This window comes from Accipiter gentilis, chromosome 14 (genome assembly GCF_929443795.1).
Source record: "Accipiter gentilis chromosome 14, bAccGen1.1, whole genome shotgun sequence".
NCBI classification, from domain to species: Eukaryota; Metazoa; Chordata; class Aves; order Accipitriformes; family Accipitridae; genus Astur; species Astur gentilis.
Genome location: NC_064893.1, coordinates 28,269,680 through 28,297,352, shown reverse-complemented (window position 1 = coordinate 28,297,352; position 27,673 = coordinate 28,269,680). Strand labels below are relative to the sequence as shown.

General features: G+C 39.8%; 2 protein-coding genes across 6 annotated transcripts in view; both read right to left on the bottom strand.

The window, feature by feature from the left end:
- The window catches only part of VAPB (VAMP associated protein B and C), a 65,370-nt gene that overhangs the window by 37,514 nt on the left and 183 nt on the right, over window positions 1–27,673 (bottom strand). Inside the window, exon 2 of one of the 2 annotated variants that reach the window (XR_007508069.1) lies at window positions 1,236–1,306. Coding sequence is in view for 1 of the 2 variants with exons in the window: in XM_049816344.1 (XP_049672301.1) it covers window positions 1,236–1,293 (58 nt within the window). In the remaining variant the exon portion in view is untranslated. Of the gene's footprint in view, window positions 1–1,235; window positions 1,564–27,673 lie in introns of those variants that run through there. The other variant, XM_049816344.1, reaches the window with a different exon arrangement.
- RAB22A (RAB22A, member RAS oncogene family) lies at window positions 6,715–27,550 on the bottom strand. 4 transcript variants are annotated; one of them, XM_049816346.1, is made up of 8 exons: window positions 27,423–27,550; window positions 25,425–25,504; window positions 20,500–20,581; window positions 16,305–16,376; window positions 16,075–16,181; window positions 14,153–14,262; window positions 13,494–13,537; window positions 6,715–12,793 (listed from the first exon to the last, which is right to left on the bottom strand). In XM_049816346.1, the coding sequence occupies exons 1-8, from the start codon at window positions 27,456–27,458 to the stop codon at window positions 12,716–12,718; spliced, it is 609 nt and encodes a 202-aa protein (XP_049672303.1). In that variant the 5' UTR covers window positions 27,459–27,550; the 3' UTR covers window positions 6,715–12,715. The 4 variants fall into 4 exon arrangements, with proteins under 4 accessions (XP_049672303.1, XP_049672302.1, XP_049672304.1 ...); XM_049816345.1 differs by having other exon boundaries at window positions 13,449–13,525; XM_049816347.1 differs by having other exon boundaries at window positions 13,494–13,525.

The window sequence follows — 27,673 nt, the reverse complement described above, 5'->3', positions numbered from 1 at the left end:
CACCCAGTGTTTTTTACCACGCCTTTTGATAAACCCACTTTATATTATTACTTCTAATATATTTACTAATAAAAACAGGTAAAGACTTCCCCTACATTTGAAAATGTACATGAAATCTTTTTAAAGGAGTATTATTTTTACCAGAAGCCAGTAAATAAACCCCTATTTAAAAAAAAAAAGCGTATTTGCCAGATATTCAAATGAAGCTATAAAGCAGCTCTGACTCTGGTAGCATAAATAAACTTGCTGAATGCTTATTTGTAATCCCAGGATATTGTATTACAGTAGTGCTGTCAGGCTACAAGACAGGAATTTCAACGCTAGCGAGAACTCAAACCCATTCAAGATTTTTATTTAAAGAAAGGACGGATTTTTGCGCAGGCAGAGTATTCACGATTAATTTACCTAAATGGCCTGTCGAACTATAACAATAATGCGAAAGGAGCCACGAAACGCTACCCAGCACCTGGCCAGATGCCCCGTGTTTTCTGTCACGGCCCGGCCGAGCCTCCCGCACACGTTTCGGCTGCCCCACGCCCCGGCTGCGTGACAGCTCGGGGAGGACTCGCCTCCCCCGCCTCAAGGCCGGGGGTCCCGGAGCTGCCTCGGCGTCAGCTGAACCCCCCCCCCCCCCCCCCCCCCCGCCTTCTCCGGCCACCGCACCTCCGCGGAGGCCGAGGGCTGCTCCCACCGCCTCCCATCTTCACCCCTTCCCGGGCGGCCCCACGGGGTTCGGGCTCTGCCCGCCGCCCTCCGCAGAACGCCCGGCCCCCGCCCGGCGGGCGCAGCGGCCCCTCCGCCGCGGCGCGGGAAGGTCAGCCTGAGGGAGAAACGAATTTTTTCCGGGCAGGGCTGCCCCGCTGCCGGCTGGAGGAGGCGGCGGCGGCCGGGACCCCCCCGCGCGCTCTCGCCTCAGGCCGCCCTCGGCCCTGCAGCAGCAGCAGCCGCCCGCGGCGCGGGTGGGGGCGGGCGGCGCAGCAGCGGCGGGGACAGGCCCGGCGGGGACCCCCGCGCCCCGCTGCGGCCCCACGGGGCTGGTGGGCGCCTCCCCGCCCCGCGGCTAGGCGGGAGAGGCCCGGCAGGGCGGGGGTGGCGGCGCTGAAGGACATTTTAGCGGCTGGTGCCCAGCCCCGGCCCCCGGAAAATGGCTGCCGCTGGAGCGGGGCCTGAGGGCGGCCGCGCCGCCGGCCCAGCGCGGGGAGGCGGCACGGGGGATGGCGGCGGCCGCCTCGTACCTTTGAATTTGAGCTCGTGCTGCGGTTCGAGGCTGAGGACCTGCTCCGCTTTCGCCATGTTCCTCCTCCTCGGCGGTGGCGGCACCAGGCGGAGAGAGGAAGGGACGGGGAGGGAGGGAGGGAGGGAGGAAGGGGAGGAAGGAGGGCAGGCGGGCGGGGGCGGGGGGGGGGTGGGGGGCGCGCCCGGCTGCTCTATTCACCCCCCGCCAGGCGGCCCCGGAGCGGGGAAGGGAGAAGCGCTGCGGGCGGCGGAGCGGGGACAGGCCGGGCGGCGGCTCGGCGGCTCCCAGCGCGCACGCTGCCCTGGCGGGGACGCGGGGAGAGGGCGGGAGGCGGGGACGGAGGCGGGATGATGCAGCACGGAGGGGCCCAGAGAGAGGCTGCGGCTGACGTCTGCCGCCGCCGCCGGCACCGCCGCCCGCCTCGGCTGAGGGGGACGGCCCGGCCCGGCCGGCGCTCGGCTGCCGGCAGAGGGAGGGCCGGGGCTGAGCGGGTGGGCGGGGAGGCTCCTCAGCCCTTCTTCTTGAAAAATCATGATCTGTAGCAAACGCCGCCTTATCGAGCAGCAGCCTCTCATTTCAGGCCTTGATTCCGTAAAGCGCAGGTCTGCACCGCTGTAGGGCTGCCCGCGGCAGGGAAGGGGCCGTGTCCGTCCGTGTCCCACCCCGACCACGCAGAGGCCCCGCGGCTCGGCCGCTGGCCCCTTCCCGCGTCCCCGGGGAACGACCCTTCGGCTCGAAACGGGGAAGGGAAACGCGTCCAGGGCGAGGAGGGGTTGCTGGAGCGTCCGAGAGCCGCCCTGTACGGAATGACATCCGAGGGCACTTACAGTATGACTGCAAGGCTGAAGAACGGAGCACGACAGTGCCAGAAAAACCCTGGAAACTGCCGTCAAGCTATAGGAAAGACCGACTTTTTAATAAATAAAACTAGACGTTCAGGTCATCTCAGTGTTGAAGACACCTCTCCCGCCCTCTGTCTTAAGTAAACCGTAACCAAAGTTCTCGACTGTGTGGTTTGCGTTTTTGTTGTTGTTTTGGGGTGGTTTTTTGTCGTTGTTGGGTTTGGGCTTTTTTTTTTTATTTTTTTACTCCAAATAGCATGACTTAAAATATTTTTTAAATTTACAGATTGGTCTAATATGAAGTACTGCTTTATTGATAGCTTTAGGCCACGGTAGTTACAATAGCAGCAAACTTTTTTTTCTTTTTTCTCTCCCCTCAGGTTGTTTTAAGCATTCTATAAGTTTCTAAGAATTTATAAAGCATTGCTGTAACCTGTCAAAATCAGCAGAGGGTTAACAATGAAGCAGGAGTTTGGGATGCCCGTATTACTAACAGAAACATGCTGGTCTTAAAAACTGGTAATTTGTGTACACCAAAAAGTATCCATTAAGCAACAGGACTTCAGATATACAGGACTTCGGGAGGAGATACCATTTGCAGAGATAAAATTTATTGTATTGACATCTGTCAGCTTCTGAAGAATAGCAACTCAAAGCATACAGTTATGTTAAGTCCTAATCAGGTCTGATTAGCAAACGGGTAAGAAAGAGGCAAATAAAAATATGGTAGTAGTAAAACACTGTGAAAATTCATTTTATCACACCAATACAATCCGTGTGATGCAGTGTACCTCACCCTCAGACAAGTTCTTTGTATCTTGAATGTTGTTTTACTTCATAATTGCCAAAAATGTATAAGGTAGCTAAAGAGATCTGGAATTTTTAACAGCGTTTGTTCTCATTCCTGGCCATAAAAGCAATGGCAAATGACTGATGTATATGTTAAAATTAACACCACTAAACGGGATGATGACATTCAGTGCTCTAAGCACATCTTAGATCTTACATGCAGTATTTATACCACAACTCAAGACTTCAGCTGCTCTTGTGCATGATAGTCCCCATTTTTCAGCTCATCTGCTTAACTGCCTCCAATCCTGTTTCATCTTTTGTTTTTGTTCTGTCTTTCATTCCATGCTGAAACAAACCAAACTCATATATGTGTTTAGGATAATCCTTGGTTTTGCATAATGCAAGTGAAACCTGCTAACTCCTTCTAGCCAATACAGCAGGACTAATTTTCAGAAGCTTCAGCAAAGTACAGCAACACGCATAAATAATGTACTGCTGTTCTTCCTTAAATTCCTTGAAGGAATTAAGGAGAAAAGACGGTCACATAATGTCATAAAAGGGAGGCATTGTTTTTATCAGGTCCCTGCTATTCTACTTTGCTTAGTTAATTAGATTTGGAGCCTGGGATGCTCTTGGCTTATTACTTTTTCTACTTGTGGGGGTTTAATTTATAGCATAAACTACAGATTATGTCATAACATTTTACTAGATCTCAAATCAGGAGAGAATTGAGTTCACTTACACTTTGGAGCAGAACTTTCTTTGGCTGATATTCTGGAAAGGTTATCTTCTTTCACGTAATCGCTTAGGTTTTATTTTTATGAACAGATTCTCACTGAGCAAGGCATTCTCAGTCCAGTAATTAGTAGAAAAGACAAGCTTTACATGCATCTGCAAGTTAATTGGAAACTAACAGTGTCGAATAAGACAGAGGAAACTTCATACAAGATATAGTCATACATAATAAAAAAACTCTAAAGTAAACAACTGTTCAGTGTTGCCGCCCAGACCATTCCAAGTTCTACTTTTCCTGAAAGAAGTACAAAGTGTTTGATGATCTGCATCTTAAAGGGTTCGCCAAGTTGTATCGTCTTACTGCAACTGGCAGGTCTGAACTTACCTGCTTGTATTTGAAGGACTCACCCATGTTTTTTCATCCAGGATGAAGTTTTTATAAAGTGCAACATTGTTTAAGTTGGAAATTTATGAAGTCTGATGAATGTAGGTTGTCAGGTTTTTTGTTATATGTAAATAATGTGTGTACATTTAATATTCTGCAGATCTGATTCACTGAAATGGGCGTGAAGGCCACCTGTAATACTACATCCTTATCAATTACACAAAACAACCCTCACTTTATTAACAATTCAGCCATGACAAGACTAGAAGGCAACTTGTTGCCAAAGTGGGTTTCTGATAAACAGGAAAAAGTAGGGATGAACACTACGGGGAAACGCTGAAGAGCGCTTAAAGGCTTTGTACTGGAACAATTTTAAAGAACAGTTTAATCTGTTACAAAACTTTCACCTTAAAAGCTATGAAATATTCAATTCAAGTAAAACTTTCTCTCATTGTGTGTGTGCAAATTAGGTGGTTTGCATTTAGTTATCTAGATTCCCTATGCAAACACATGTAAATGTGTTTTTCTCTCTATTCTAGCACATTCCTTGTATTTACCCTTCTTATGCTCTCTCTGATGCACATTTATACCCCCTTATACAAATGTATTTGATGCTCTTCAGAAGCAGTTTACACACGTCTAAGAGGATAACTTAAGAACAGTAGGTATTGAACAATAAATTTAAGTTATTCCAGGTCTCTGTTAAAAAGATGACAGTATGTGTTTCCTGCACATGAACTACAGCCAGCTGTTTAGTAGAAACTTATATCCAACGTTTTCCGGTGAAATAGCAGTATCAGAAACAGGACTTTTTTTGGTTATTTATGCTTTTGAAGGGTGGTAACAACTGAACATGTTAGACTTGCATCACACATTGAAACAAGAAAACTGCATCTTTTAAGCATCGCATAAGACAAGCGAGATAACTGCAGCCAACTCTGTATTTTTTGTGCTCTACATAACCAGCAAAGCAGTGGTTTAAGAAAAGCAAGCTGCCAACTAGCTGGCTGTATTAACAAATAAGAAAGGATCCCTTCCCAGCATGACAGGCCCCCACAACACTATGCAGATATTAAAAGCACTTACAGTTTTGATTGACAGAAACCTGGCCTAAGCAGTCAAGAATTTTACATTTCATGCAGCCTAAGCTAAAAGCAATGTATTAAATAACTTGACCCTGGTAGAATTGGTCAGGCCTTGCACTGGTTGGCAAGACTGTGTGTGGCCTGCAGTTTCTCAGACATCATGCTGCAAAGAAAGGAAGCATTACACAAAAGCTGCATTCTCTCTCCTGTTTTTCCCCATCCCTTCTTTGTAAAAGTTCATCTTCTGCCTTTGTCTATGTATACATAAACCATGGAAAAGCTTCAGTTTCTGAATGACCAGTAGTCAGTACTTTGGGAAAACAGCTATTTGAATCATCACTTGGATTCACTTCTGCCATGGTACTGCTTACATTCCTCTTCTATAAATCTATTGTTATAGAGACTATTTTTTTAAGACATTGAGAATTTTGGAAGCATTTAGAAACAAGGCCAGGACATTTATAAACAAAGCTTTTTTATTAATAAAATGTTTACACCTTTTTTTTTTTTTCCCACAATACATCAGACCGGTAGTGATTTAGCATGTTATTACACTATAAAAGTTTATTATGAATGCTTAGGCTGAAAAGGCTGTTTACATTATGCCAAATCAACATTTCTTTATTTGCATTCTATGCACTATATGGAGGAGTAACAATTCAAACAAAACTGAGAGAACAAAAGCCTGGTTTTCCTCATTAGCATCTACAAACCAACAATACAGACAAACCTGTACACACTCTCAGGACCAGCCCAAGAGAAGACTAAAAAAAGTCTCAACACATTCATAAGCTTGGGAATTCATCACTACAATATTTCATCACTAGTAATCTGACTACATTTCATGCAGTGAAGCAATGGTTGTAAATTTGTGCAGTTTACAGTGCTGCAAATGCTCTGTAACTTTGAGCGGCTTAAGTTTGTTTTAATAAGAGATACTATAATAAGAAGGCACAGACCTTTCAACCTTTGTAACAGGTTAACCCAATCCTATAATGAAAAGGCAGAACGTTCTTAAGAGGGACAAGAATTGCTGATACAAAGGTTAACCTTCATGCTTAATTTTACAGGCAAACATTTATTACAGTGCAAGAGCTATATGCATACCAGGTTTTGTGCCCTGAATACACAAATGCAAATGCAAAGTTTCTTGTTTAGAAGAAACCTTCTGAACGATTTCTTTTTTGTTTCATTGTACTGGGGGTGGGGGGTACAAAGGGGAAGATTGCCAGAAATTAAGTGTCTTACAGCTACAAAAATGCAATCCATTTCTGTGTCTTAAATCAATTCACTGTGTCACGATTTCAGCGTTGGATACACAGTACTCAGAACTAGGAAGTACAAAAAAAGGAAGTTAAAACATAGAAGAGTTTGTGTCATGTTACTAGAGCCTTACAATAATTTGCTCCCTCAGGTGAATGTGCTTTCACAGCCTTCATTATGTGGTATAATATAGTAGTCGTACATGCCTCAGCTGCTATATTTTCATAACAGTTTCATAAGGCTGTCACTAATGAATTACCATTTTGTTTAGAAATATTTGCTGCTGTGACAGATACTTCTAGAACATTTGAGGAGAAAAAACACACTCGCCACCTATCCTTGACTAGATCCCATAAGGAAACAAAGAACAAAGTGTCAAGAAAACATAATGGATTTAATAGGAAATACATACTGTAACATGAGTAAAAGTGAGGCAAGATAGTAGCATTGAATCTATCTAGGTGTCAGAGTTACAGCATTTCCAAGTGCAACAACTGGATGGAGTATCACACAAGCAGATGAAGGGCATGACAAAAAGAGTGGTCCATATCCTTCAACAGTTGAAAAACTAGCAGTTGGTTTGTTCAATAATACATACGTGAAAACATTAACAGAAATGAAGCAAAGAAAAACCCAACCTTCTTAAAAGAAGAGTACCTCTACAAAGGTAATTAGCTCTTTGAAGAAAATTCATTGTTAGTGTTTAAGTAAAAATTTAAGAACCCCAACTTGCAGGATGCTGTAATGGGAAAAGGAAAATTCTTTCTTCTTAGAAGTCTTTGTTCTAGAATGAGAGCAGTTTCAGCAAATGCTGTCCCAATTTTTAGGGGCACAAATCATCCTACTGCCTTCATTTTCCACATAAAATAGGGAGCACCAAATAACTCTAAGCCACTAGAACTTTTCTAAGTATTTCTAAATAGCTTTTACAGCATGTACACTCTGACAACACCATGTTAAAAATTCAGGGTTGGGCAGGGCAGGGGGAAATGGAGGGGGGGGAGAGAGAAGAAAAAGCTGACCCCTAGGATCATTTTGACATGTCAGAGACTAAGCCCATCTGTACTATTGGGTTTCAGGATAATCTTATATCCCTTGAAATATTTGTTATCTGTGACACTTTAAGCATGAAGTTCAGTAATACTTGTTTGATTTTTCCAAGTCATGCATTTTTTATTTGAGCTGATGAAGAAAGGGTTTGCATTCAAGTTTTTGAGACCTCCAGAATATCAGAAAGGATTTTTCAGAAACAAATATTGGTGTCAGAAGGCCTAATAATTTTAGGGAAGTATGTTTTGGCACCTGAATTCTTGTATGAGAAACAAAGATGTGGTTTCAAGCATACTTCTTTTGACAAGCTGGAGCCATATGGCTCTGAAAAGGAGAGTTGACATGACTTTTTTTATAGTAGAACCTGTATTTCTATCTTAGATCAGTAATTCACACTAACATCTTATTCTATAAATCTTCTGTCACCTACCATTACTATGGCTGTGATCTATTACTAGGAATGTGATCTGAACATAAAGTTTTAACAGTTTTTTTTTGAGAATTTTGTGCAGACTTTTTTAGAAGCTTAATTCCAAGCACGCAGTTCTCCTGCTTCAAATAACTGACTTGTGGCATACAGTCACAGGTTGCTGTAAAACAACTGCCTGCTAAAAAAGTTCAGTTTGTCCTTCTGTCCTGTCCATGAACAAAGAGCCTCTTTTTTTAGAGGTTTAAAGTATTTAAGAGAGATACATGAAACTGTTTAGAAAATGAATAGGCAGTGTAGAAGTTCAAGTCAGTGAACTATTCAGGTTCTCATGCTTGAGATGATTTTTTTCTACTTCTACATAGCTGTTGCTGCAAGTGAGGTTTGCTACAGGGGGACTAGCTACACAGTTCAGACAGCTTCTGTCCTGTAAATCATCAATCCAAGGTAGTCTTTGCAGATTGCTGACATAGCACACCACAAATAGACTACACCATCCTTAATAAACACTAAAGACTGTTTCACAAGAAAGTCATTCAAACATCATTGCTAAAGCTTCCATTTCCAACTAATACCCAATATGTTACACTAGAAATTAACACTTATGTTAAGGAATAATTTAGGATTAACATTGTAACAAAAATCTTGTTGAGGCCAACTTTTAAACCATTCAAGACATTTAGCCTGAATTATTTTTTGATAATTAAAATTAAGCTTTAGCCATGAATGTAGACAGCTCCCAATGAATCCTACATCTCTCAACCAGGTTAAAGGATTAGACTTCCAAATCAGCAAGTAGGCATTGTCTCCTCTCCTCTTACTCTCTTCCCAAGCATGTAAATAATCTTTCTTGAGCAGGCTGGTAGCATTAAATTGGTATTATGTACACCAACACATCAAACACTCAAGTCTGCATAAAATGCCCCTCTAAACTATTAACTGTCTGATCCTGTAGCTCTTAAAGGAAGGGTCTCACTAATGTCAGTAGGGATTTGAAGTGCAATAATTTGTTTTGCTTCAACATGGATCTAATAACATAAACAAAGTCTTTACCTTTTTGGCAACAGCAAATGTTGTTAGAGTTGTCTTAGAACTTTGCAAAGCACCTGCAACAATTTTCAGTAGTTTGACCACTAGATGCTTCTGTCATTAAACATAAGCTTCCAGATTTCACCTACTTAGGCATTTAGTATGCCAGTTTTCAGCATGTATTTAAAATCCACTACACAACGACCTACAGCACAGATCAAGAGCCTGGCAAGTCACCTGAGGCTGCTGTAATTTAGAGGGTCACACAAAGACACCCTCCAAAACTTGCAGAGCACATTTAAGTTGCTCCAAAGCTTAAGAACTAAACATTTATCAAATTATATTTTTGTACAAATCTTTAGCTTTCATGGGGAAGAACTGGTGGTGTTTAGAAGTTGAAAGTGTCATATTTTGTCAGTTAAAAAATGCTCTGGATCAATGATATGACATGCACCTCAGTACATTTTTACATACATGATACTTTACCCTCCCAAAATTGTTTTGCAGCAATTAATTCCCTTTGAAAGTATCTGAAAGTCTAGTCTCTATGATGAGCTCCATTCATTAGACAGGAAGGCACAGCAGAATAAAACTTCAGTCCCAAGCTTTTTCAACAACTTCTTAACAGAAAAAAAGTTATTAAAAATTTAGCTGGAATGGTTGATAATCAGCACTCCAAAGCTAATGTTATCTCCAAATAGAGAAGCTATGTTAGGACAAATATAATCAATTTCAGTAAGCCTAGTGCAAGATGAAACCAGATGACCTAACAAATTATTAATACAGAAGAAACCATTTTTCTCCAACAAAAATGAAACAATGAACATGTGCATCTTATCCAGGGAAGACTGCATTCCAGCTTTCAGCTAGGGCCAACTGATCAATAAACAGTTATCTTGGCTCAAGAGAACTTAAATCAACAGTCTGTCATTTTAAATAGGCATGTGTTAAAAAGCAGCCTCTCTTCTGTATTTGTAGTCTGGACAATCTGAAACACTGGCTCTTTCCATGTTTGCATTAATTGCAGTAATTCAAGATCACAATTGCAAAAAGGGTATGAAGTATGCTGGCACTTCACAGAGATTGGTAACAAAACAAAAGGAGTCTGAGGCATCAAGACTTCACTACATTTGAGAGAGGCCAGATTGTTGCTGCTTCTGCAGTGTTTTGGGGTGGGTGGTTTTTTTGTTTTTAAAGTCTGATTTTGGTGTATAGCAAATAAGTGAGGATCGATCACAAAGCAGTTCATAAAGGTTTGCTAAGATATATGGCTCTCTCCCCTGACTGGAGAGAACTGCAATAATCTCAATACTAGCCCAGCTCTCAGTCCTGCCTAGAGTCCAGTATTGTCTTCTCAAGTCAATAAATCTTGCATAAATACTATTAAACCATTTTTGCTACCTCACTGAAAAACAGATTTAAACTCCATTTTTACCACATGCTAACAGGCAATAACAATAATTTAGAATGTTTCAAAATCCTTTTTCTACTAATTTACATGAAAGATATTCCCAATATCTGAGACTTTCCTTCTCCTACTATGATCTTTCCAAGTTCAAGAATTTCCAGATTTATTACTAACCAACTTTAATAAAAGCACTATTTCTGTATCACAGTTAAGATACTAAAGCACCCGATATCTTGGTATAGAATAGACTTCTGAAGCACTGTGAACACAAGATGTCTTAAAAACTTAGTTGAATTAAATAACCACGATTTATTTTTTAAAAATTGGCCAGGAGTAAGAATTGAGATATTTCAAAGAAATTGGGGAGTTCAATGACTGCCACTGTGGAAGTTCCATATTTAATTGCTAACCTGCTTTTTTATAATTAAAAATATGCCCAAGAGCAAGCTTACTCTGTTCTTTCTGTACTAATTATATTTCCATCAAGCATTTTGTAGGAGTACTAAAGTCTTCTGTTCATAATTTACTTGCTTTGAGTGACAGGGAAAGAAAAAAAAAATAATCATACACTAGGCTGAACACCAAACAAAAATCTGTCTCTACTATGAGATGCTTTAAGGACCAATGTTTCAAAGGGGCTTCAAACAGCCTTCATTTGATGAAGATACACTTCTTGGGCTCTCTATAAGCACATAGCCTGCACAACTGTGGCAAAGAAGGCATAATTGACAATGCATAAGTAAAAGGCATGATAAAATGTAGTCACCAAATTTCATTACAACATACTGACACATTCAAAATCTCACTGTAATATTCACCTGTTTTGCTCCAGAATAGCTCTACAAGAATTTTCACTAATAAAAACTAATCTGAAGTACAAGTCCTTGTGTTTCTTACAAACTTTTCTACATTTCCTTCAGAGAAAATACTTGAGATGATAGAAAACCAGATTACAAACAAAGAATAAGCATCGTCAACATGACCTCATTTTGGCAGTAAAGCTAAACAGCATGTTTTAGTATACACTGAAGTCTATCAAGCTCTTTTTCTTCTAAAGTATAAAGTTTCTCACTAGTGCTGGTAGGAAACAAAAAGTAAAAATAAATAAAATAGCACAAATGGGTATGGTCAACCTATAGTTTAATTGAAGGCGTACTAAAGCCAATACAGAATAAGCTAAACACCAATTTACCAAAAACCCTCACAGATGAAAAAGCCCAGGAACCAAGAGGTAACGATCTACGTTACCACATGTCTGAAGGTTATTTCCTATTTGTATTTTTGTGCCCAAAACAGGAAAGACTGGGTGCATCACAGATGAAACCTTGTTCAACAGACAGACCTCATGCTGCACCAACAGCATTTTCTATTGGCCCTTTCAAATGTGATTGAAAGGGAAAGAATTTCAGTCTGCCTCTGGATGAACTCACAGTGACAATACCTAAAATGCAGGAAAAAAACCTGATGGACATTCCCCAGGAGTTTATCCATAGGTGTGGAATGGAAGGAGTGTATAAGATTGCATTATTTTTCCTGGTTTTACATAATTTATAATACTTTAAACACTGGTCTCATAAATATAATATGAACATTTTACACATGCCAAGCAATTAAAAGCTTTCCCCAAAACTTTTAGGTCTTACCAGAACCACTGGCAGCATCTGTGTACAGCATCTGTTTTTAGTCAGTAACCACTTAATTTAGTCAGAACTACAACTAGTTTTCCTTCAACATCTTAAGATTAAAAAACTTGCAGGAACAAAAAGATGCCTATAAGCATATCAGTTTGTCTTAAAGTGATTAAAGTCAGCATGAAAAAAAGATTGTCCGTGGTTGAAGATCTGTTGCTTGTGTCCCCACCCCTGGAGCATATCATCTTTAAATAAAAAGTGCAAATGGGATTTGGGGACTGGATGGACTGATTTGCCTATTATTTGTCTTCAGTTGCTTATTCTGTAGCCACCTTGCATCAACTGTCCCATCATACTTTGGATTAGCTACCAATAAATTTAAAATAAGGCTCACTGAAGAAAAAGAAGTGACATCTAACTTCCAGACTCTTCCCGCCCCCAAGTCCCACAAAAGTGCTCATTTCCCTTTTTACAAAAAAAAACCCTAAAATCCTGATTACAAAACTATTAAACATTTTAGTTCTACCATCCACATAGTCACTTTCCTTTCAAGCAAGGCCAAAAAAGTGATGATGGATTCCCTTTGAATGCAAGAGATACTACACTTCTTGTAAGTAAACAGGCTGACATTACGATTGCAGTCTTTTCTGCGAATGTACAGATGTCAGATGAACCGGTCCATTTTTGCGGGACCTCAGGTATATGAACACCAGCAGATAGAGATCTAAGACTGATAATATAAACCCAACATGAACTATTAACTTCCAAGACCACCTACTGTATAAACAAGTCTGATTTTCTAAGGGATCAGTCAACAGCAGCTGCGCTTTGTCACCGATGGCTGTCTTCTAAGTTTGAAGCCCTTACCACTAGATGGGGGGTTGGTGTCAGTTGATGGAATTCTGCGACCTACAAGGAAACAGAAAAAAATTTATAGCAAACATTATACTTGAAACTAATTCTAAGCATTCAGTGTAGGTTTGGCATGCAGAAATGTGTCTTCAATTACTCATACGTCATTAGCGATGACATTCCTGCATACCATAAAGATGGCAGTTAACAATCTATACCATGTCTGTAAGAGATATGGTTCCACAAAAGAAGAGTAGAGGCAGTTTTAAGCTAATTTTGCAGTGTTTACACTTCAAGCTAATCTAGACTTGGAGAGGTACGCTATAAAAGCACCCAGAGAATACACTCTACAGGATGCAATACCATCTGGAATACCTTCATTGAGAACTACCATCTTGACCTGTATTTCCACAGCAGATCACCTGCGTCGGGCTTAGCACAGTAAGTACTTGTAAAGATAGATGCTTTAGTCATCTAGTCAGTCTTTAAAATTGACTATTCCTAGCTGAGTATTCTTTTCTGAAAAGGATTTATGACTTTTTTCCATAGTTTATTCAAGATCAATTTTATAAAGCAGTAAATCAGGAAGCTAGTGTACAGTACATACTTTTTACATCTGCTTCAATATATTAAACTGCTTATAAGGACCCTATTTTTTTATATCTAATGTTTCTGTAGTTTTTCAAAGCTAAACTGCAGCACACATACTCACAAATGGATTGCTGTTTGTCCTCTTTTCACAAACAGGCTGACATACCTGCATATTGGTGCTGCTGCCTGAAACATATCCTGCAAATAATACTGCATGAAATTCACTTTGGAATGCTGTCTGCTTCCCATTCACACAAAAAAATTGTCATTGTTGTCCCCCGCCATGAATGAAACAAAGATTTAATTAAAAAACCCCAAGGTATCACAAAAAAACTTGTGGAAAATCCACACACAATAGTTGCTATTTCCCATGCAGTAATCTGGCATTTATGAATTCTTGTATTTTTGAAAATGCGCAGTTTTAGACTAAGTACAAACCCTAAGAGTGAGAACTTAATTCCTTTTCTCAGCTGTATAAAGTTTGGATCTTCCTCATGCCATTTCCTTTCCCTACCATAACCTTGGAAGTACTAATTGAAACATTCAATAACAGATATAGTAAGATGACACTGACTTCTGACATGAGTGCCCTGCTTGCTATTTATCCAGCAGCATCACAGTAGGCTTAAAATCTCTAGAAGGAATCTTTAGAGGTCATTAGATGACCAAAAATTTATACAGCTCATTTTGCAGTTTGTATTCATGTCTGATTATAACAAATTTAAGTCATTGTACGCTTACCTAAATAGGATAAAAAGTAACAGAGTAATCAAATTTCTACTTGAACTTTTCCGAAGAAAGAACATTAACTGTTGAAATACTTACTAATTTCTATAAAGAGTTCATTAATGTTTATTGCATTTTTCGCACTTGTCTCTACAAATATTGCATGAATGGAATCTGCATAGTCTTTAGCATCTTTTTCCATGACTTCTCTGGAAAAACAAAGCAAAGAAAAAACTGTGAATGCAAAAAACCCCATTACACAAAATCATAAGGGACAGATTAAGCTTTTAAGTGTCTCATTAAATGAGTACTTTGTATTTTACTTTTTTGGCATCACAATGCTCCCTCATCCTGAAGTTGAGGTTCATTCTTTACTCTATGCTGTCTCCCTGCCTTGAGGTATGGGCATCACTGAAGAACAATCATAAACTAAACAAGCCCTTAATCCATCTGACAACATTACACTGGAGTTTGTTTCTTGAGTGCTCCAAGTGTAGGTCTGCAATCAATCATTAGGGGGTGCTTTATTCTTCACACATACAACTGTTCTAGACATACTGAAAAGATCCTAAAGTATTAGTTCCCCTAATCCAGTGGATGTCCTACAGCTGTTTACAAAACCAAGTAACTCTCAATGCTGCACAGATCATTAACAGCATTTACTTTGCATAAAGCATGAAGACATAGCTATGACAGGAACATATTTAGACTGCGCACACAACAGAGCCAAGAAGTGAAAAACTTATTCTGCACCCCTACGTACGCAAATTGATAACGAAGTATGTCTCCTCAAACAACATGGGAAAAAAAAACCCCTAATAGGTGGAGAAAGGACTGGACTATACTTGTATCACTTTACATATACTTTTAAGAAAACATAAAGGGACTTAAGATATCAAAAGCACAGACTTTGGATCAGCGACTCAAATATTGCCTCTGACTGAAGTACAATGACTCTTGCTCATTAGCTTGAATAGCAATGTTTACATAATTTATGATGCAACCTAAGTACCAAGAAATAACTGTGAGAGACTTAATACTGCATGCCTTATATCTGTCTTCTAAGTAATTTTATGCCACCTTTCCTTCAAGAGACACGCGACTTCTAACAAAAGTTATTAGAACTCACTAGATAACTGCTATATATTAACAATTTGCAAAACTATACTTTACAGTGGTTCTTTAAACACATAACCATCTGTGTCGTTTGAGACACCAGCTGTGGTACCTTTTCCAGTGAAATCTAAAGCAAGAAGTTTGCACACACCTTCTTTCTGAATTTTGGCTTATTTAACCAGGACATCAATAAAAAAGGGCTTCTTTTGTTTTTAGTACACACCTTCTTGAAAGTTTGGCTGTTCATAAAGTTTCTCAAGAACTTTTCCCACTCCCTGCAACTATTTCAGCCACAGCCAATTCCACCCCAATATTTAAGCAGGGAAGGAAGGCACCTGAACAAGCAAGTCAGGAAAACCTACACAATGCTTTCCAACAGGCTTGATGTTTTTCCTAACAAAATGAGGTGCTACAGACTGACAGGGGTACTTCTTATAAAGTGAGGTAAACAGCTTGTATTACACTGTAGTTTCACAGGCAGTTTAGGCTTGTGTAACTTGGCACTGCCACCAGAAAAGGCAATCCTGTCTCCCTGTAAACTCCTCATTCCTAACCCTGCTATCCCACCTCCGTTATGCCAGCAAGTATCCATGGTGTGAGAAAGATAAACGCACTTGGATCAGTTTTCCTTTTTTTAAATGGTTAGTTTTAATCTGGATCTATTTTACAGTCTGATTTACTGCCCAATCACACACATAACTCACACCAGCACAGGGGAGGAAGTAGGCAAGACTGTCCAAGGGCAGACTAACCAAATCTTCTGACAGCAGAAACAGCTCAGACCCCTTTTGAAACTAGAGTGCTAGTGCAAAACAGCTTAAATTGCTTGATACCTTTCACCTGTTCTGAAATCTTAAGCTCATAGTGCTAAGTATTGTACCTCCAAACTGGCAACGGTTATTTACCTTACATCATTAAGATCACACTTATTTCCTGCAATAGCTACAACAATGTTTGGAGGTCCGTGCTGTCGAAGCTCTTTAACCCAGTTCTTTAATGTTGAGAAAGTTTCCTGATGTGGAAAAAAAAGAAAAAAGAAAAAACAAACAGAAGGAATTGAATTAAGAGTCAGAACTGGCCCATCACACAAAAAGACCCAGAAACTGTAATGCTATGTCAAGATCAAATTTCTTACCTCTTTTGTAATGTCATACACTATAATGGCTGCTGCTGACCCTCTGTAATACATTGGGGCTAAAGCACGAAACTGAAAGAAAGACACCATACATTATGAATCTGATCTTCCACTGACATCCATTATTACATTATTATTATTATTACTATTGAAGAAAGTGAAAACTAGCTTTAAAGTTCACATTAGTGGAAAACTTTTCTTTACAATTACAGAGAGGCTGTGCAGCAGAGTACATAAACTTCCATGGAAGTATTATTTTACAAAGGCCAACCAATAAATAGTTTAGGGACCAGCAACACACCTACTGCAAAAAGCAGGAAGCCAAACTTGACCTTATTTTGACTAGATTAGAATCTCTCATTTAAAAGACTGTAGATTATACACAGACACAAAACCGCAGGATATAGGCTCAACTTTAAACACTGAGCAAGGGGAAAATAGTCAAAATTGAACTCGCTTCTTCCTCTTTTAGACACTCATGCTTTTGGACAGAAAGTAATTTCAGGAAAACTAGCATATATTACTGCTCATCCAAAATGTTAAGAAGCTCAACCCCTAGACCCATGGATTAGTCATGGCACTCTTAAATGCTAGAAACATCAGTTTCTTCATAATGTAACTTACAGCTTTAGGGATTTCACTTAAGTTTTTCCTCAAAAGTTAGAACCATGTTTAAAACTAAACTGAAAAGCCCACAACTATGTGACCTGTTGAAAATAGACCTTTAAGGAACATGCTAGATAGTAAAAGCCTACAGTAATTTTAACATAATTTTTAGAATGAATCTACAGCAGGTGTATTTGGTTGGTATTGCATTTGCAGGGTATAAACCACACCTGTACCTTTGCATGGGCAGAGTGTTATGAATGCAGGACTGAAAAAAGTGATACAGCACATAATTAAGTTGCATCAAAAATATCAGTCAAGCATTCTTAAAATGTGTGATATTCTGCCAATTTAAAAAGAACCAGGCAACTAATCTAGCAATCAAAACTCTCAGTCAAAGCACAGAGTAAACTGTACATACTGCTTTGATGTAAGCATATGTGATTTAGAGCTTTTGTGCATCTTATTACTCAGGGTAAAAATCATGACTAGAATACAGTTTTTCATAAAGGCTTACTTGATTCTAATAAAATACCAATTTCCTTTTGCTTAGTACAGTTCAACTGAGAGCAATATTATAAATCATAAAAATCTTGCTATAAAGCAGAATTCCAGACCATTTAAATTTGGCTCTCAAATTCTGTTTTGAAAACAGGATTTTGAACACAAAGTTCAGAATATAAAAATATTTAATAGTGGGAAAGGGAAACATGGGCAGGCATTCAGTTCATGTTGGGACATAATCTCTCTCTTCCTCCTAAGTACTAAAATGTAAAGGGAAACATATTTGGTAAACCACCAGTTGGACTGGTTGCAACCTGGCTTTTTGATTATTTGACTATTTACATTGGGAATAAACCAACTTTCACTTGCTGATTTTGTATTACTCTCATTTCCTGCTTGCTAACACTTAGATACTTTTTTCCACCTAAGAGCAGTCAGCAGATAAAATACATTAACAAAACAGATGTTACCAGAAACAGTGAATTTTCCTTTTGCTATTTTTCCAAAGACTTCAGCTTGCTCTCCAGCCTCCAATTTGTGTTCTGACAGAATTATTAAGACAACATAATGTAATTATCCATACAAACTGTCAAAATTGTTAGGCAAGAAGGCAAAAATCCTAATTGCTATAAGTAATCTCCTATCAACTTTACTCACTGTAGAAGAAATAAAGCATGTGTATGTAGGGAAATGAGCTGCGTGAAGTGAATTGGTGCACATCTTCACCTTTGGAGTGAAGCTAGCCAGCCATTCCCTGAAGCCATTTAGAACAAGGAATTGCCCAGTGTAGTGTAGAACTAGTCGCTGCTGGGTTTTTAAAGTAGAAAGTAGAAAACGTTCCTCAAGAAGCCAGGACTGCAAATTCTGTGCATTACATATCATAGCTTAGCAGAGACATTTTAGTTCCAAGAATGCTGTGGACATTTTTGGTATTCCATACCACCATGAACGGTATCCCTTCCATAACTCATTGTCAGATGTGTTGCACAACCAGAAAACTGTGCTACAGATTTCAGGGCAAGGCAGGTATACAGACCACTTGTGACTAGCAGTGATAGTGCTCTTCCATTGTGGAGAAGGAAACATCTATAAAGATACTGGCATAATTTCAAAGTAAATATCCTCCCTCCCATATCGCTGATTTCCCTGGATATATTGGGGCCTCACAGTGACTTCTCTCAGGTGCGGAACATAAGTTTCACAGCTATCACAGCTCTTGAGTCGGAGCCCAGGTAAGACACCTTTCCCTTTTTGATTTCAATTAAGGTACCACGCAACTTGTATGGAAGAAAATTAAAGAGGTATCACTCAAAGTCTAAACACAGAAAGACAAGGAACATGCTAGTCATGTACAGAGATACTTCCTCAGATGGTGGTGTGCTGAATCCAAACTGCAACATTCTCCCATTGCTTGCAAACACAGTTAAAGTGAACAGGATGGAATGCTAATATGTAATAGATGTTTCCTGCCAAGTGGTGGCAGGCACGTTTACAAAGCTTTCCATTTAAGAGTACCTCTCAAAATTCATACTCTACCTCTCAGAAGACTCACATTCCAGCATTAACATTTCAGAATGGGCTAGGATGTTCACTGAAGACAAACTATTTACATCAAATGCTGACTGACTGCTAATAATTGAAGGATTCGGATATTTCTGATAACATAGATACTATTGGACGTATCCCTGGGACACAACCCTGACAACATAAGTTTGCTTTATATGCCACTGCTGGAAGGAAATAAATTGTCATTCAAAATCTAGAACAGCGGAATGCAGCACAAATATACTTGAGTTACTTTCTAGCCATCAAGGCTGTTATCAAGCTAAAAAGCTAGCAAGTCAGTTCTATCAAGACTCCAAAAGGTCAAGTAACACTGAATAGGGATGACTGAGCCTTTATAAGGGTTTTTTTGTTTGTTTGTTTATTTGGGGTTTTGGGGGTATGTTGGTTTGTTTGTTTGGTTTTTGGAGGTGGGGGTGGGGTTTTTGTTTTGTTTGGTTTTGTTTTTTTTCGCTTGGGCTCTCTGCTTCTTGAGCCAATCCTGAAAAATAATACAGCTGCATTTGATAGTTATTATCCTAAAGTAATAATGCAACCTGATCAAACTGACCCTTCCTGGGGACAGGTCTGGCATCTACCCTTGTTACAGTTAGCTCACATCCTAAATAAATTCATTATGAGTAATTGACAGTTGCCAGTAGTTAACAGTCAAGATAACTGCAAGAATAAGCACTGTTAATACAGCTACTGCAATTTCTACCATTGTTACTAGTAATTCATAAACAAGCAAGTTAATTAGAAAAGTCTTCCTTCTAAATTCTAAGCAAAAATAATGAAACTTAATTAACTGTTATTTCATTTGACTAGTCATTTTCTTGAAAACTTTTGTTGCCTCCCCTCAGAACTACACACACTGCAGAGATGAAAACCCCAAACTACCAACTTAAAATTTAAGTTTCAAAAATGGATTTCTTGACATGGCTCCTAACACTATCAGATTTGAGAAGTAAAACTTCACAAAATAATAAAAGATCAGTTATCACCCATAACATTGCTTGAAATGCTGCTTTTGAAAGCCTAAACCCACATGCTACTCACATTAATAACCCTAACACTGAAGCTAAGAGAACATGTTAGCAGTTGTGTATTCTTCCAGAATCAGGGCCTTACTTGTACTATGAAACATGATAATTTATTTCACTTTTATTCTCCTGTTGCCAGCTGCACTGACTGCAAATACTGCAGTTGAATGTTTCAAGCTCAACTAGAAATGGTACTAGAGACAGCTGCTGGCTTCCCCCCCCTCCACCTTGTTTTCTTCTGAAATGGCACTCCCTGTCAGTGAATCTAAACTCAGTCTTTTGTTTTATAAGCTCCTCTTCTTCGGTAATCATCCTTAACTTTTTACTTTTACCATGACAGCAATGAAAAATAAAAACATAGTTACAGCACCCATATCTTGATAAAAACCTGCATAGAAACAAACCTTCTAATACATGTTTGTAAAAACAGATCACATTGTGACTTTCAGGGACAGGGTATGCTAGTCAGAACTATCACCACAGATACTGATTCTACTTACCCGCTCCTGTCCAGCTGTATCCCAAATTAGGAATTTATGCAGCTCATTTTGATACTGTACAGTCTTGGTCATAAATGAGGCTCTGGAAAAAAATTACAGCTTATGCTTTTCAGAATATAAATACATTTTTAGAACATTACTACCATGGACTTTTAAAAAGGTTTAAATTCCAATGAAAGTGCTTTACCCACACACACACACAAAACTGATGACGATTTTCATACATAAAGGCTGAAATGAATGAGGCAAAGGGCTTCAGAGGATGAAATTTCCTTTCAGATGGTGAAATTTGACTAACAAAACAGAAGGAACATGAATGCAAATTATAAGCTTTTATTGTTCATAAGCTTTTGATAAAAAGAAAAGATGTATGACCAAAAAAATAAGAAAGGTCAGCCTTTTTAACAACATTCTTCCTAAATGGAGGAATCATCATGGCAAATCACTTAAGTGTATACTAGAAATTTCTGGAGGGAAAGAGATCAAATCCTTCCCCTTTGCATCAGTTTTTTCTCTCTCTGTGTAACAGTCAGATAAATGCTGGTAAGTCTATACTTGGGACTAAAATATGGGAGATTTGTGTCACTATTGGTAGGTGTTAAGAGGACAGAGAAAACAATAATGAGTAGCTTGCTTGTTGTCTGCATTCTGTAAAGCTCCCAAATCCTGTCTGTCATTATACACTTCAGTCTGCAGAGGCTCTTGCACTTGCAGAAGACAGACATAAAAACCCCATCTCTTTCAGCTCCAGCTGCCTCCCGCCTCCCCCCCCCCCCCCCCAACTTCTAGATGTTTTACAGTAAAATATTGCAAAATATTGTAAAGTACTTCTGTGCTTTACTTGAGCTGCTTTACATGAATCAGTCTGTTTCCCACAAGAACAGGAATTCAGAGACTTAATGTTTTACAAGAGGGAGTTCTTTGCTATATCTATTACCTGTAGGCATACTTTTTACTAGAAAAGCCGCACACTGAATTCAAACCCTTATAGAATAGGAACTTTAGTTGCCATAATTATTTTAAGCATATGAGATCTTACGTTACGATCTTGAACAGCTTTTGTATGCTTAATTCCTGTCACTTGAAAATACTGCAGACTTCCGAACTTGTTCTACTGTCAAGTTTTGGACAGGATGCAGGATAGGATCCTGGAGGTGGCCTGTACTGGAGCTTCTTAGAGTACACTAAGCTTCCGGTACCTTCAGAGTCAAATAGCAAGAGTCTTTCAGCATGATCAACATTAAATACCGTAGCCCAAGACTCTGAACTTCGGTTTATCTTGGATCTTAAGTACCACCAGGGCATAGATTTGAATTATGTCTATGACACTTTTGTAGTTAATACAAGTGGAGTCTTTGGACATGTTTCAATGGTATAGGAGGACAAAACGGCTATCTACATTTAAAAAAAAGGAAAGGGAGTAATTACACCATGCTTTTGACTGTTAAGAAGTAACCTTCTCCCCATTCCTTTAGCTCAGATGGTTTGCCAAATAGTACGTCAATCTCCAAAGTTGATTACTCTTTTAAGAAGCCAAATATAAGGTTGCAGACTCTTTCTTTTTAGGGATGCTAACTGCAATGCATTTCAACAGTTGACTAATTGATGCATTTTAGCAATGAGTAATGGAAAATAAAGTGATAGGACTGTCTGTTGTAAAGCACAGCAAAGACTTCTACTTCCTTAAGACTGTTGCAAATTAAGCATCAATGCTGAATTCCCTGGCCAATATGGAAACAATTTCCTAAATCATAGATTCTCACTGAAAATTTATCTTACTTGGTTCTATAAACCAAAAAATTCCTGTACAGCCAATTTGAACTGAACAGGTGTGTTGCTTTAATTCACATCACAACTAAACATCCCAAATGGTAGCTGACAATAGAGGTTAAACATTTCTTGAAATTCTTTGACAAGTAGAATATTTCATTGTGACAGACGTTAATTAAAAAAAACACAACAAAAAACAAACAGCTTAAAGACAAACCACTTTTGGGTCCACAAAAGCCTCCAAACCAGAGCTATCCTTGACAACTAGTAAGGAAACAGGTATTATCCCTACTAAACTTCCTAGCTGTTTCTCCCAGACAAGTAAGCACTATAACTACATGAACAAGATGCACCTGAAAGTAGTTTTGTACTCATTCATAATTCCTTTTTTATGCTATAATGATAAAGACTAGATATTCTGCAGTACCTAGAGATATATGCTGGTCAGGCAAAGCAGAGTGTGTCCTCAGCATCCTGAGAGGACAAAAGTTGCAGAATTCTGACAGGGTTTCTACAGCTGCCCATATTTGAACCTGAATGATGAACATTCATGACGACAAAGTACGGTTGCTTAGATAATTCTAAGAGGAATGGAAAGAGGACAGGAAACATAAGATTGTATCTTATGAATTCAAAAACCCAAGAGTGAATGTAGAAATATTCTCAGCTTTAGTTTTGTAAGATGCTCAAAATTCCTCTGTAATCCTTACTTTGTTCTTTCCACCTCCTAGTCTCAGTTAGGAAACAAAAACAAGGTCCAGAAAAAGTTTCAAAATGAATTTGCTTAAAATTTTGGAACTGTATGTTATTGGGGCTTCACACAATCCCTGCATTTGGGCAAGTTTTGATTCATTTATACTGCTATAGCAAACTACCAAAATATGAAGTCCTCGGACCAATGAATGATTTTGTTAAGACTGCTAAATGACACATTTTTAGTCTGTTACTTCAAGAAAGTATACTAACCCCAGTACTGTCATTAAACCCATGAAGACAAATTCCGTTCTACACATTAGCCTCATTACCAGATGGCTAGCATCTTCTAACAGCACCTTAAGTTACTACCTAGTATCTGTTACAGAGGTTCCCCTGGGTAAACATGTGCATGTGATCTCTTTGGGTTCCTGCCTTCAAACCGATAGGTGCTACACTGGAGGGAGAAGCAAGCAAGCAATCAACCCACAGGGCGAGAAAACTACCAGATTAAAAGAAACTGACTTTGGAGGGTAGACAACAAGATTTGATGAAGTTCATTCTAGTCTCAGCCCTTCCCTAGGAGGAAAGAAAAAAAGAAAAAAACACCACAAACCCCTCTCCTGAGTTTTCTCCAGATTACAGAAAATTCTACTTTGTCAGGCTAGAAGCATCACAGATCACAATCTTTGCTCTGCAAATTTAGACAGTCTTGCAGATGTGCAGGGCCCAAAGCCATCAAGCACAGTATTTTAGAATTTAGAATCTGAAAGCAAACTTGAGGCTTCAGATCACATGTGATTGGAGACATAATGCAAATTCCATACTGGGTTACTCAAACGTTTAACCCATCTAGTCTAGATGTGTGGTGACATATGTCTAACTACAGAACAGAGCATCCCAGCCAACAAAATAGGGACCTCTCACGTTGCAAAACCTAAGTCTGTGTTACCATACCTGGCCACCTACTAGGTAAGCACTTTAATCCCCGCCCCCCCCCCCCCCCCCCCCGGAACTGTATGCATGAATACAATGGCTAAATTTGGGCCACTGTAGATACGACCCATATTATCCAACTATTCAACAGACTGGTTTTAGAAGTATTTGGATGCCTTGGAATGAAGATGGATAACCAATTTCTCAAACACCTCAGGTAATAAGAAAAACAACTGAATCTTTCAATAGTGTCCACCTGAAGAAGGAGTTTTGCTTGCAGTTGATATCACTAAGGGCAGTAGGTCCGAACTTTCTATACAACCTGAACTTAAAATGTTTAACACAGCCTGCTCCCCTACTTAACCAAACAGCAATATGACTACTATCCACACATCAGTTCCACCGTCCTCCAAAAAAGAACCTCTACTGTAGCTAATTTGACAGTAACTACGAATGTTCAGGCCTTGAAGATCTAAGAAAACTACTTAGCAATCCATCTCAAAGGCTACCTTTGTTAATAGGGAAATTCAAACAAAAGCATACTTCCTACAGAATATCTTGCAATTCGATACCAGTATATACACTCAAAAAAAGAGATGGGGAGGAAAGAGAGAGATATCATAGGAACCACATTTTTTTAGAAGGACAGGATGAGACACAGCTGATCTTTATCAGCAGGATCTTTTTCGGTCAAAGCTGTAGTACAGCTTGTGTGACACCTGAGACAGGAAGCTGCACTGACACCCACCACCACTACTTCTCAGCATCAAGTGAAGTCATGTCCTCCTGTAAGTAAAGAATTGCTTCTGAGCAAAGCAGCCCATAAGACACTTGCAAAGCAAAAAAGACAGCAAAACAAATAAAAAGATCCAACCACTCCAAGAATTCCTGATGCTCACCCTTCCTTCTATCCATTTGAAGATTTGAGCTCAGTAACATTGCTACTTTGAGGCTCAACTTTCAAATATCCTTACCCATGAGACCAATCGCATTAACAATTTCATCAGTTACTTATGTGTGTGTATTGCATACAGATGTATAACATTAGAACTAATTAATGAAAAGAACTACAAACTGACTTAGTATAACTACCTTCAGAAACCTAGGAGACTTGTTATTGTACTTGATTTTAAAAAAAAACAACACCTTAAAAAAAACCCCATGTAGTTGCATAATAATTAGACTTTGAAATTTCAGAGTAGTGCATGAGAGAATCATGTCATTCCTTTAACAGAAGCAACTATAGCGTAATTTATTCATAACCCAGGACTCCTAGCAGGATTTTGTTAACAGTACAAAATGGGTCCAGATCTTATGCATGAAAATGAAAGCTGCAGGAGTGCCAAATACACTCCTATGTTTCCTAAGGCAGCTCACGAGCTAATTAAGGCTGCAGTCATGTTTATTACCCCATTTAGCTGCCACACATGGAGAATCCTCAAGTGATCTATTCAGGAGGTACAAATATATATTCAAACAATTTGGTTTTATTCTTGAATAAGTCACATTTAACTTTATTTACTTACCCTATTGTTGGGTTGATGTTGGGATCAAAGCTATCTTCCACAAATCTCCACACGATACTTGATTTGCCCACACCAGTGTCCTAAAAAAACCCCAAAACCAAACAGTTGAAAGAGACATTAGTTACTCTGAACAGATGATTCCTTTTGTCCTCACATCTTGCAATACACTGTGCATGAATAACATGTTCCTGCAGAGAATGCCAGAGAAGTCAAGATTCTGAAATACTTCGGGTATTATAATTTGTTTAGTAAAGAAGTGAAAGGTCTCTGATAAGTTACAGTTACAGTTTTCTAAACAAAATTGTTACGATGTTTTTATGAAGGACTACAAAAATCTACATTCATGCTCACTACCATACTCTTATTGAAACATTTGTTTTCCCAAAGCTATGCACAAATTGCATTGGAACGGGAATAGAGAAAGACCATCTACTACTTTTAGTCAAATACATAGCAACTGAGTATGGTATGCCATCTTTACAAGCCAATGCAGCACATGAAATTATACAAGTGTGACACATGCATTTCAACCTCTGACTAATGCCATCCCACCCTGCTTAATGAAAGACTTGAAATTTCTTCTGTGACACACCTGACACATGTTTCTAATGCAACTCTACAGAGCTATAAATGGTAAAAGAGGAAACGTAACATGAAAATTCTGGGTCACATATGTATTTGCATCACTGACTCCATAGTTAAAAAACCAGAAGATATATAAAAGGCATATTTAGGAGTGAAATAACTCAAACTATTAGCAGTAAAACTGTTTTCAACAGCAGCTGGACATTTTAAACCGTCATTTAATTAAGACTGGTGAAGACAATCTTTTTGCTTTACATCTCCAGAGTTACTAAAATGTTAAAGGAAAAACCCCAAGGAACTGCTTCATTGGAAATGAAGTTTTACGCCATTCATGCATTTTCTTGAATCTCTGAATATTGTAGTAAATTTGGGTACTTCACGTATGCTTGTGTTTATCTTTTCAAGCTGTTTTCCTCTCACAGAAGAGCCTATTATCTCAGCTCTGTATTTTATGATGACTGCAGTTTCAATAAGCAAAACAAATCTCAAAAAGAGAAACACTGATGCAGTTCCTGGTTCCAGGAGTTCAAGGACCAGTTTTCCTGGGTGCTTATTCTCCTTTTCTTCTACAGTGAAAGGTTTTTCAGGTCAGGTGAATGCAAACAGTAGCTAGGAGTTACCCTGAATGCCTTCATAACACGAAGGGCACAGAAACACATGATTTTTCCTTCTGAAGGACAACGTGGCCATTTAGAACCAGAAAACAATTCTGACAGTCGTACTCTGTACACGACAAGATTGAGATACAGGTGGAGACAACTCCACCTATTTAACATGAGGTTCTCCAGTGAAGCCCTCAGACCAAACCAAGCCAACACACAGCTTTACACCCTTGTTTGTTTTTGTTTTTTTTTAAACTTCTACTCCTTTTTGCTTGATGTCTCATTCTTCCACCACCTGCAACATTTAGGGCACTTTCAAAACCTACATATGCTGTTAAAAAACCCCAAAAGTTCAGGCCCCTCCTCCTCGAGTGTGCTTTCAGGTGCTTTTATTTATTTAGTGAACGCCAAGCCCGAAACAACTTGTGAGCAAAAGGAAAGCACGCAGTGAGTGTTTGTGCTTCTTCTCTTTTCTTTTTTTAAACGAAAACACCGGGAAATAAAAAGCAGCCATACTTAGCTCTGGAGAACGCCTCCCCCCGTGGAGGGGAAGGCCCTTCCGGCCGCCGGGTCTCCTCAGGGGGACGGGGCCAGGCAGCCGGGGCGCGCCGGCAGCTCCGGCGGGGGTGAGGCCCACCCTTCGACCGGGGAGAGGACCCCCACACTCAGAGCCTCTCCAGGGCTCAGGCGGAGGCTCTCCTCCACCACCACAGAGAGCCTTTCGAGCCTCGGCAGACTCCCTCCCTCCTTCCCTCCCGCCGCCCCCGGCCCGCGCCAGGGCCCCGCGGAGAGCCGGCCGCGGAGCACTTACCCCCAGAAGGCAAACTTTCAGCTCCCTCAGAGCCATGGCCAGGCAGGCTACGCCTTTAACGAGCGCCTGAGACGCAGCCTAGAACGATCATAGCCCTTCCCGAGGCACGCGTACACCGGAGGCCTACGGGGGCAGCCCCCCGCTTTCCTCACGCCGTGGTTACCAGTAAACCTTCCTCCTCAGGCTCCGCGGACGCGACGCCATCTTGGGCGGCCCGCCGGCATCACCTGACTACACCCCCTCTACCGCCC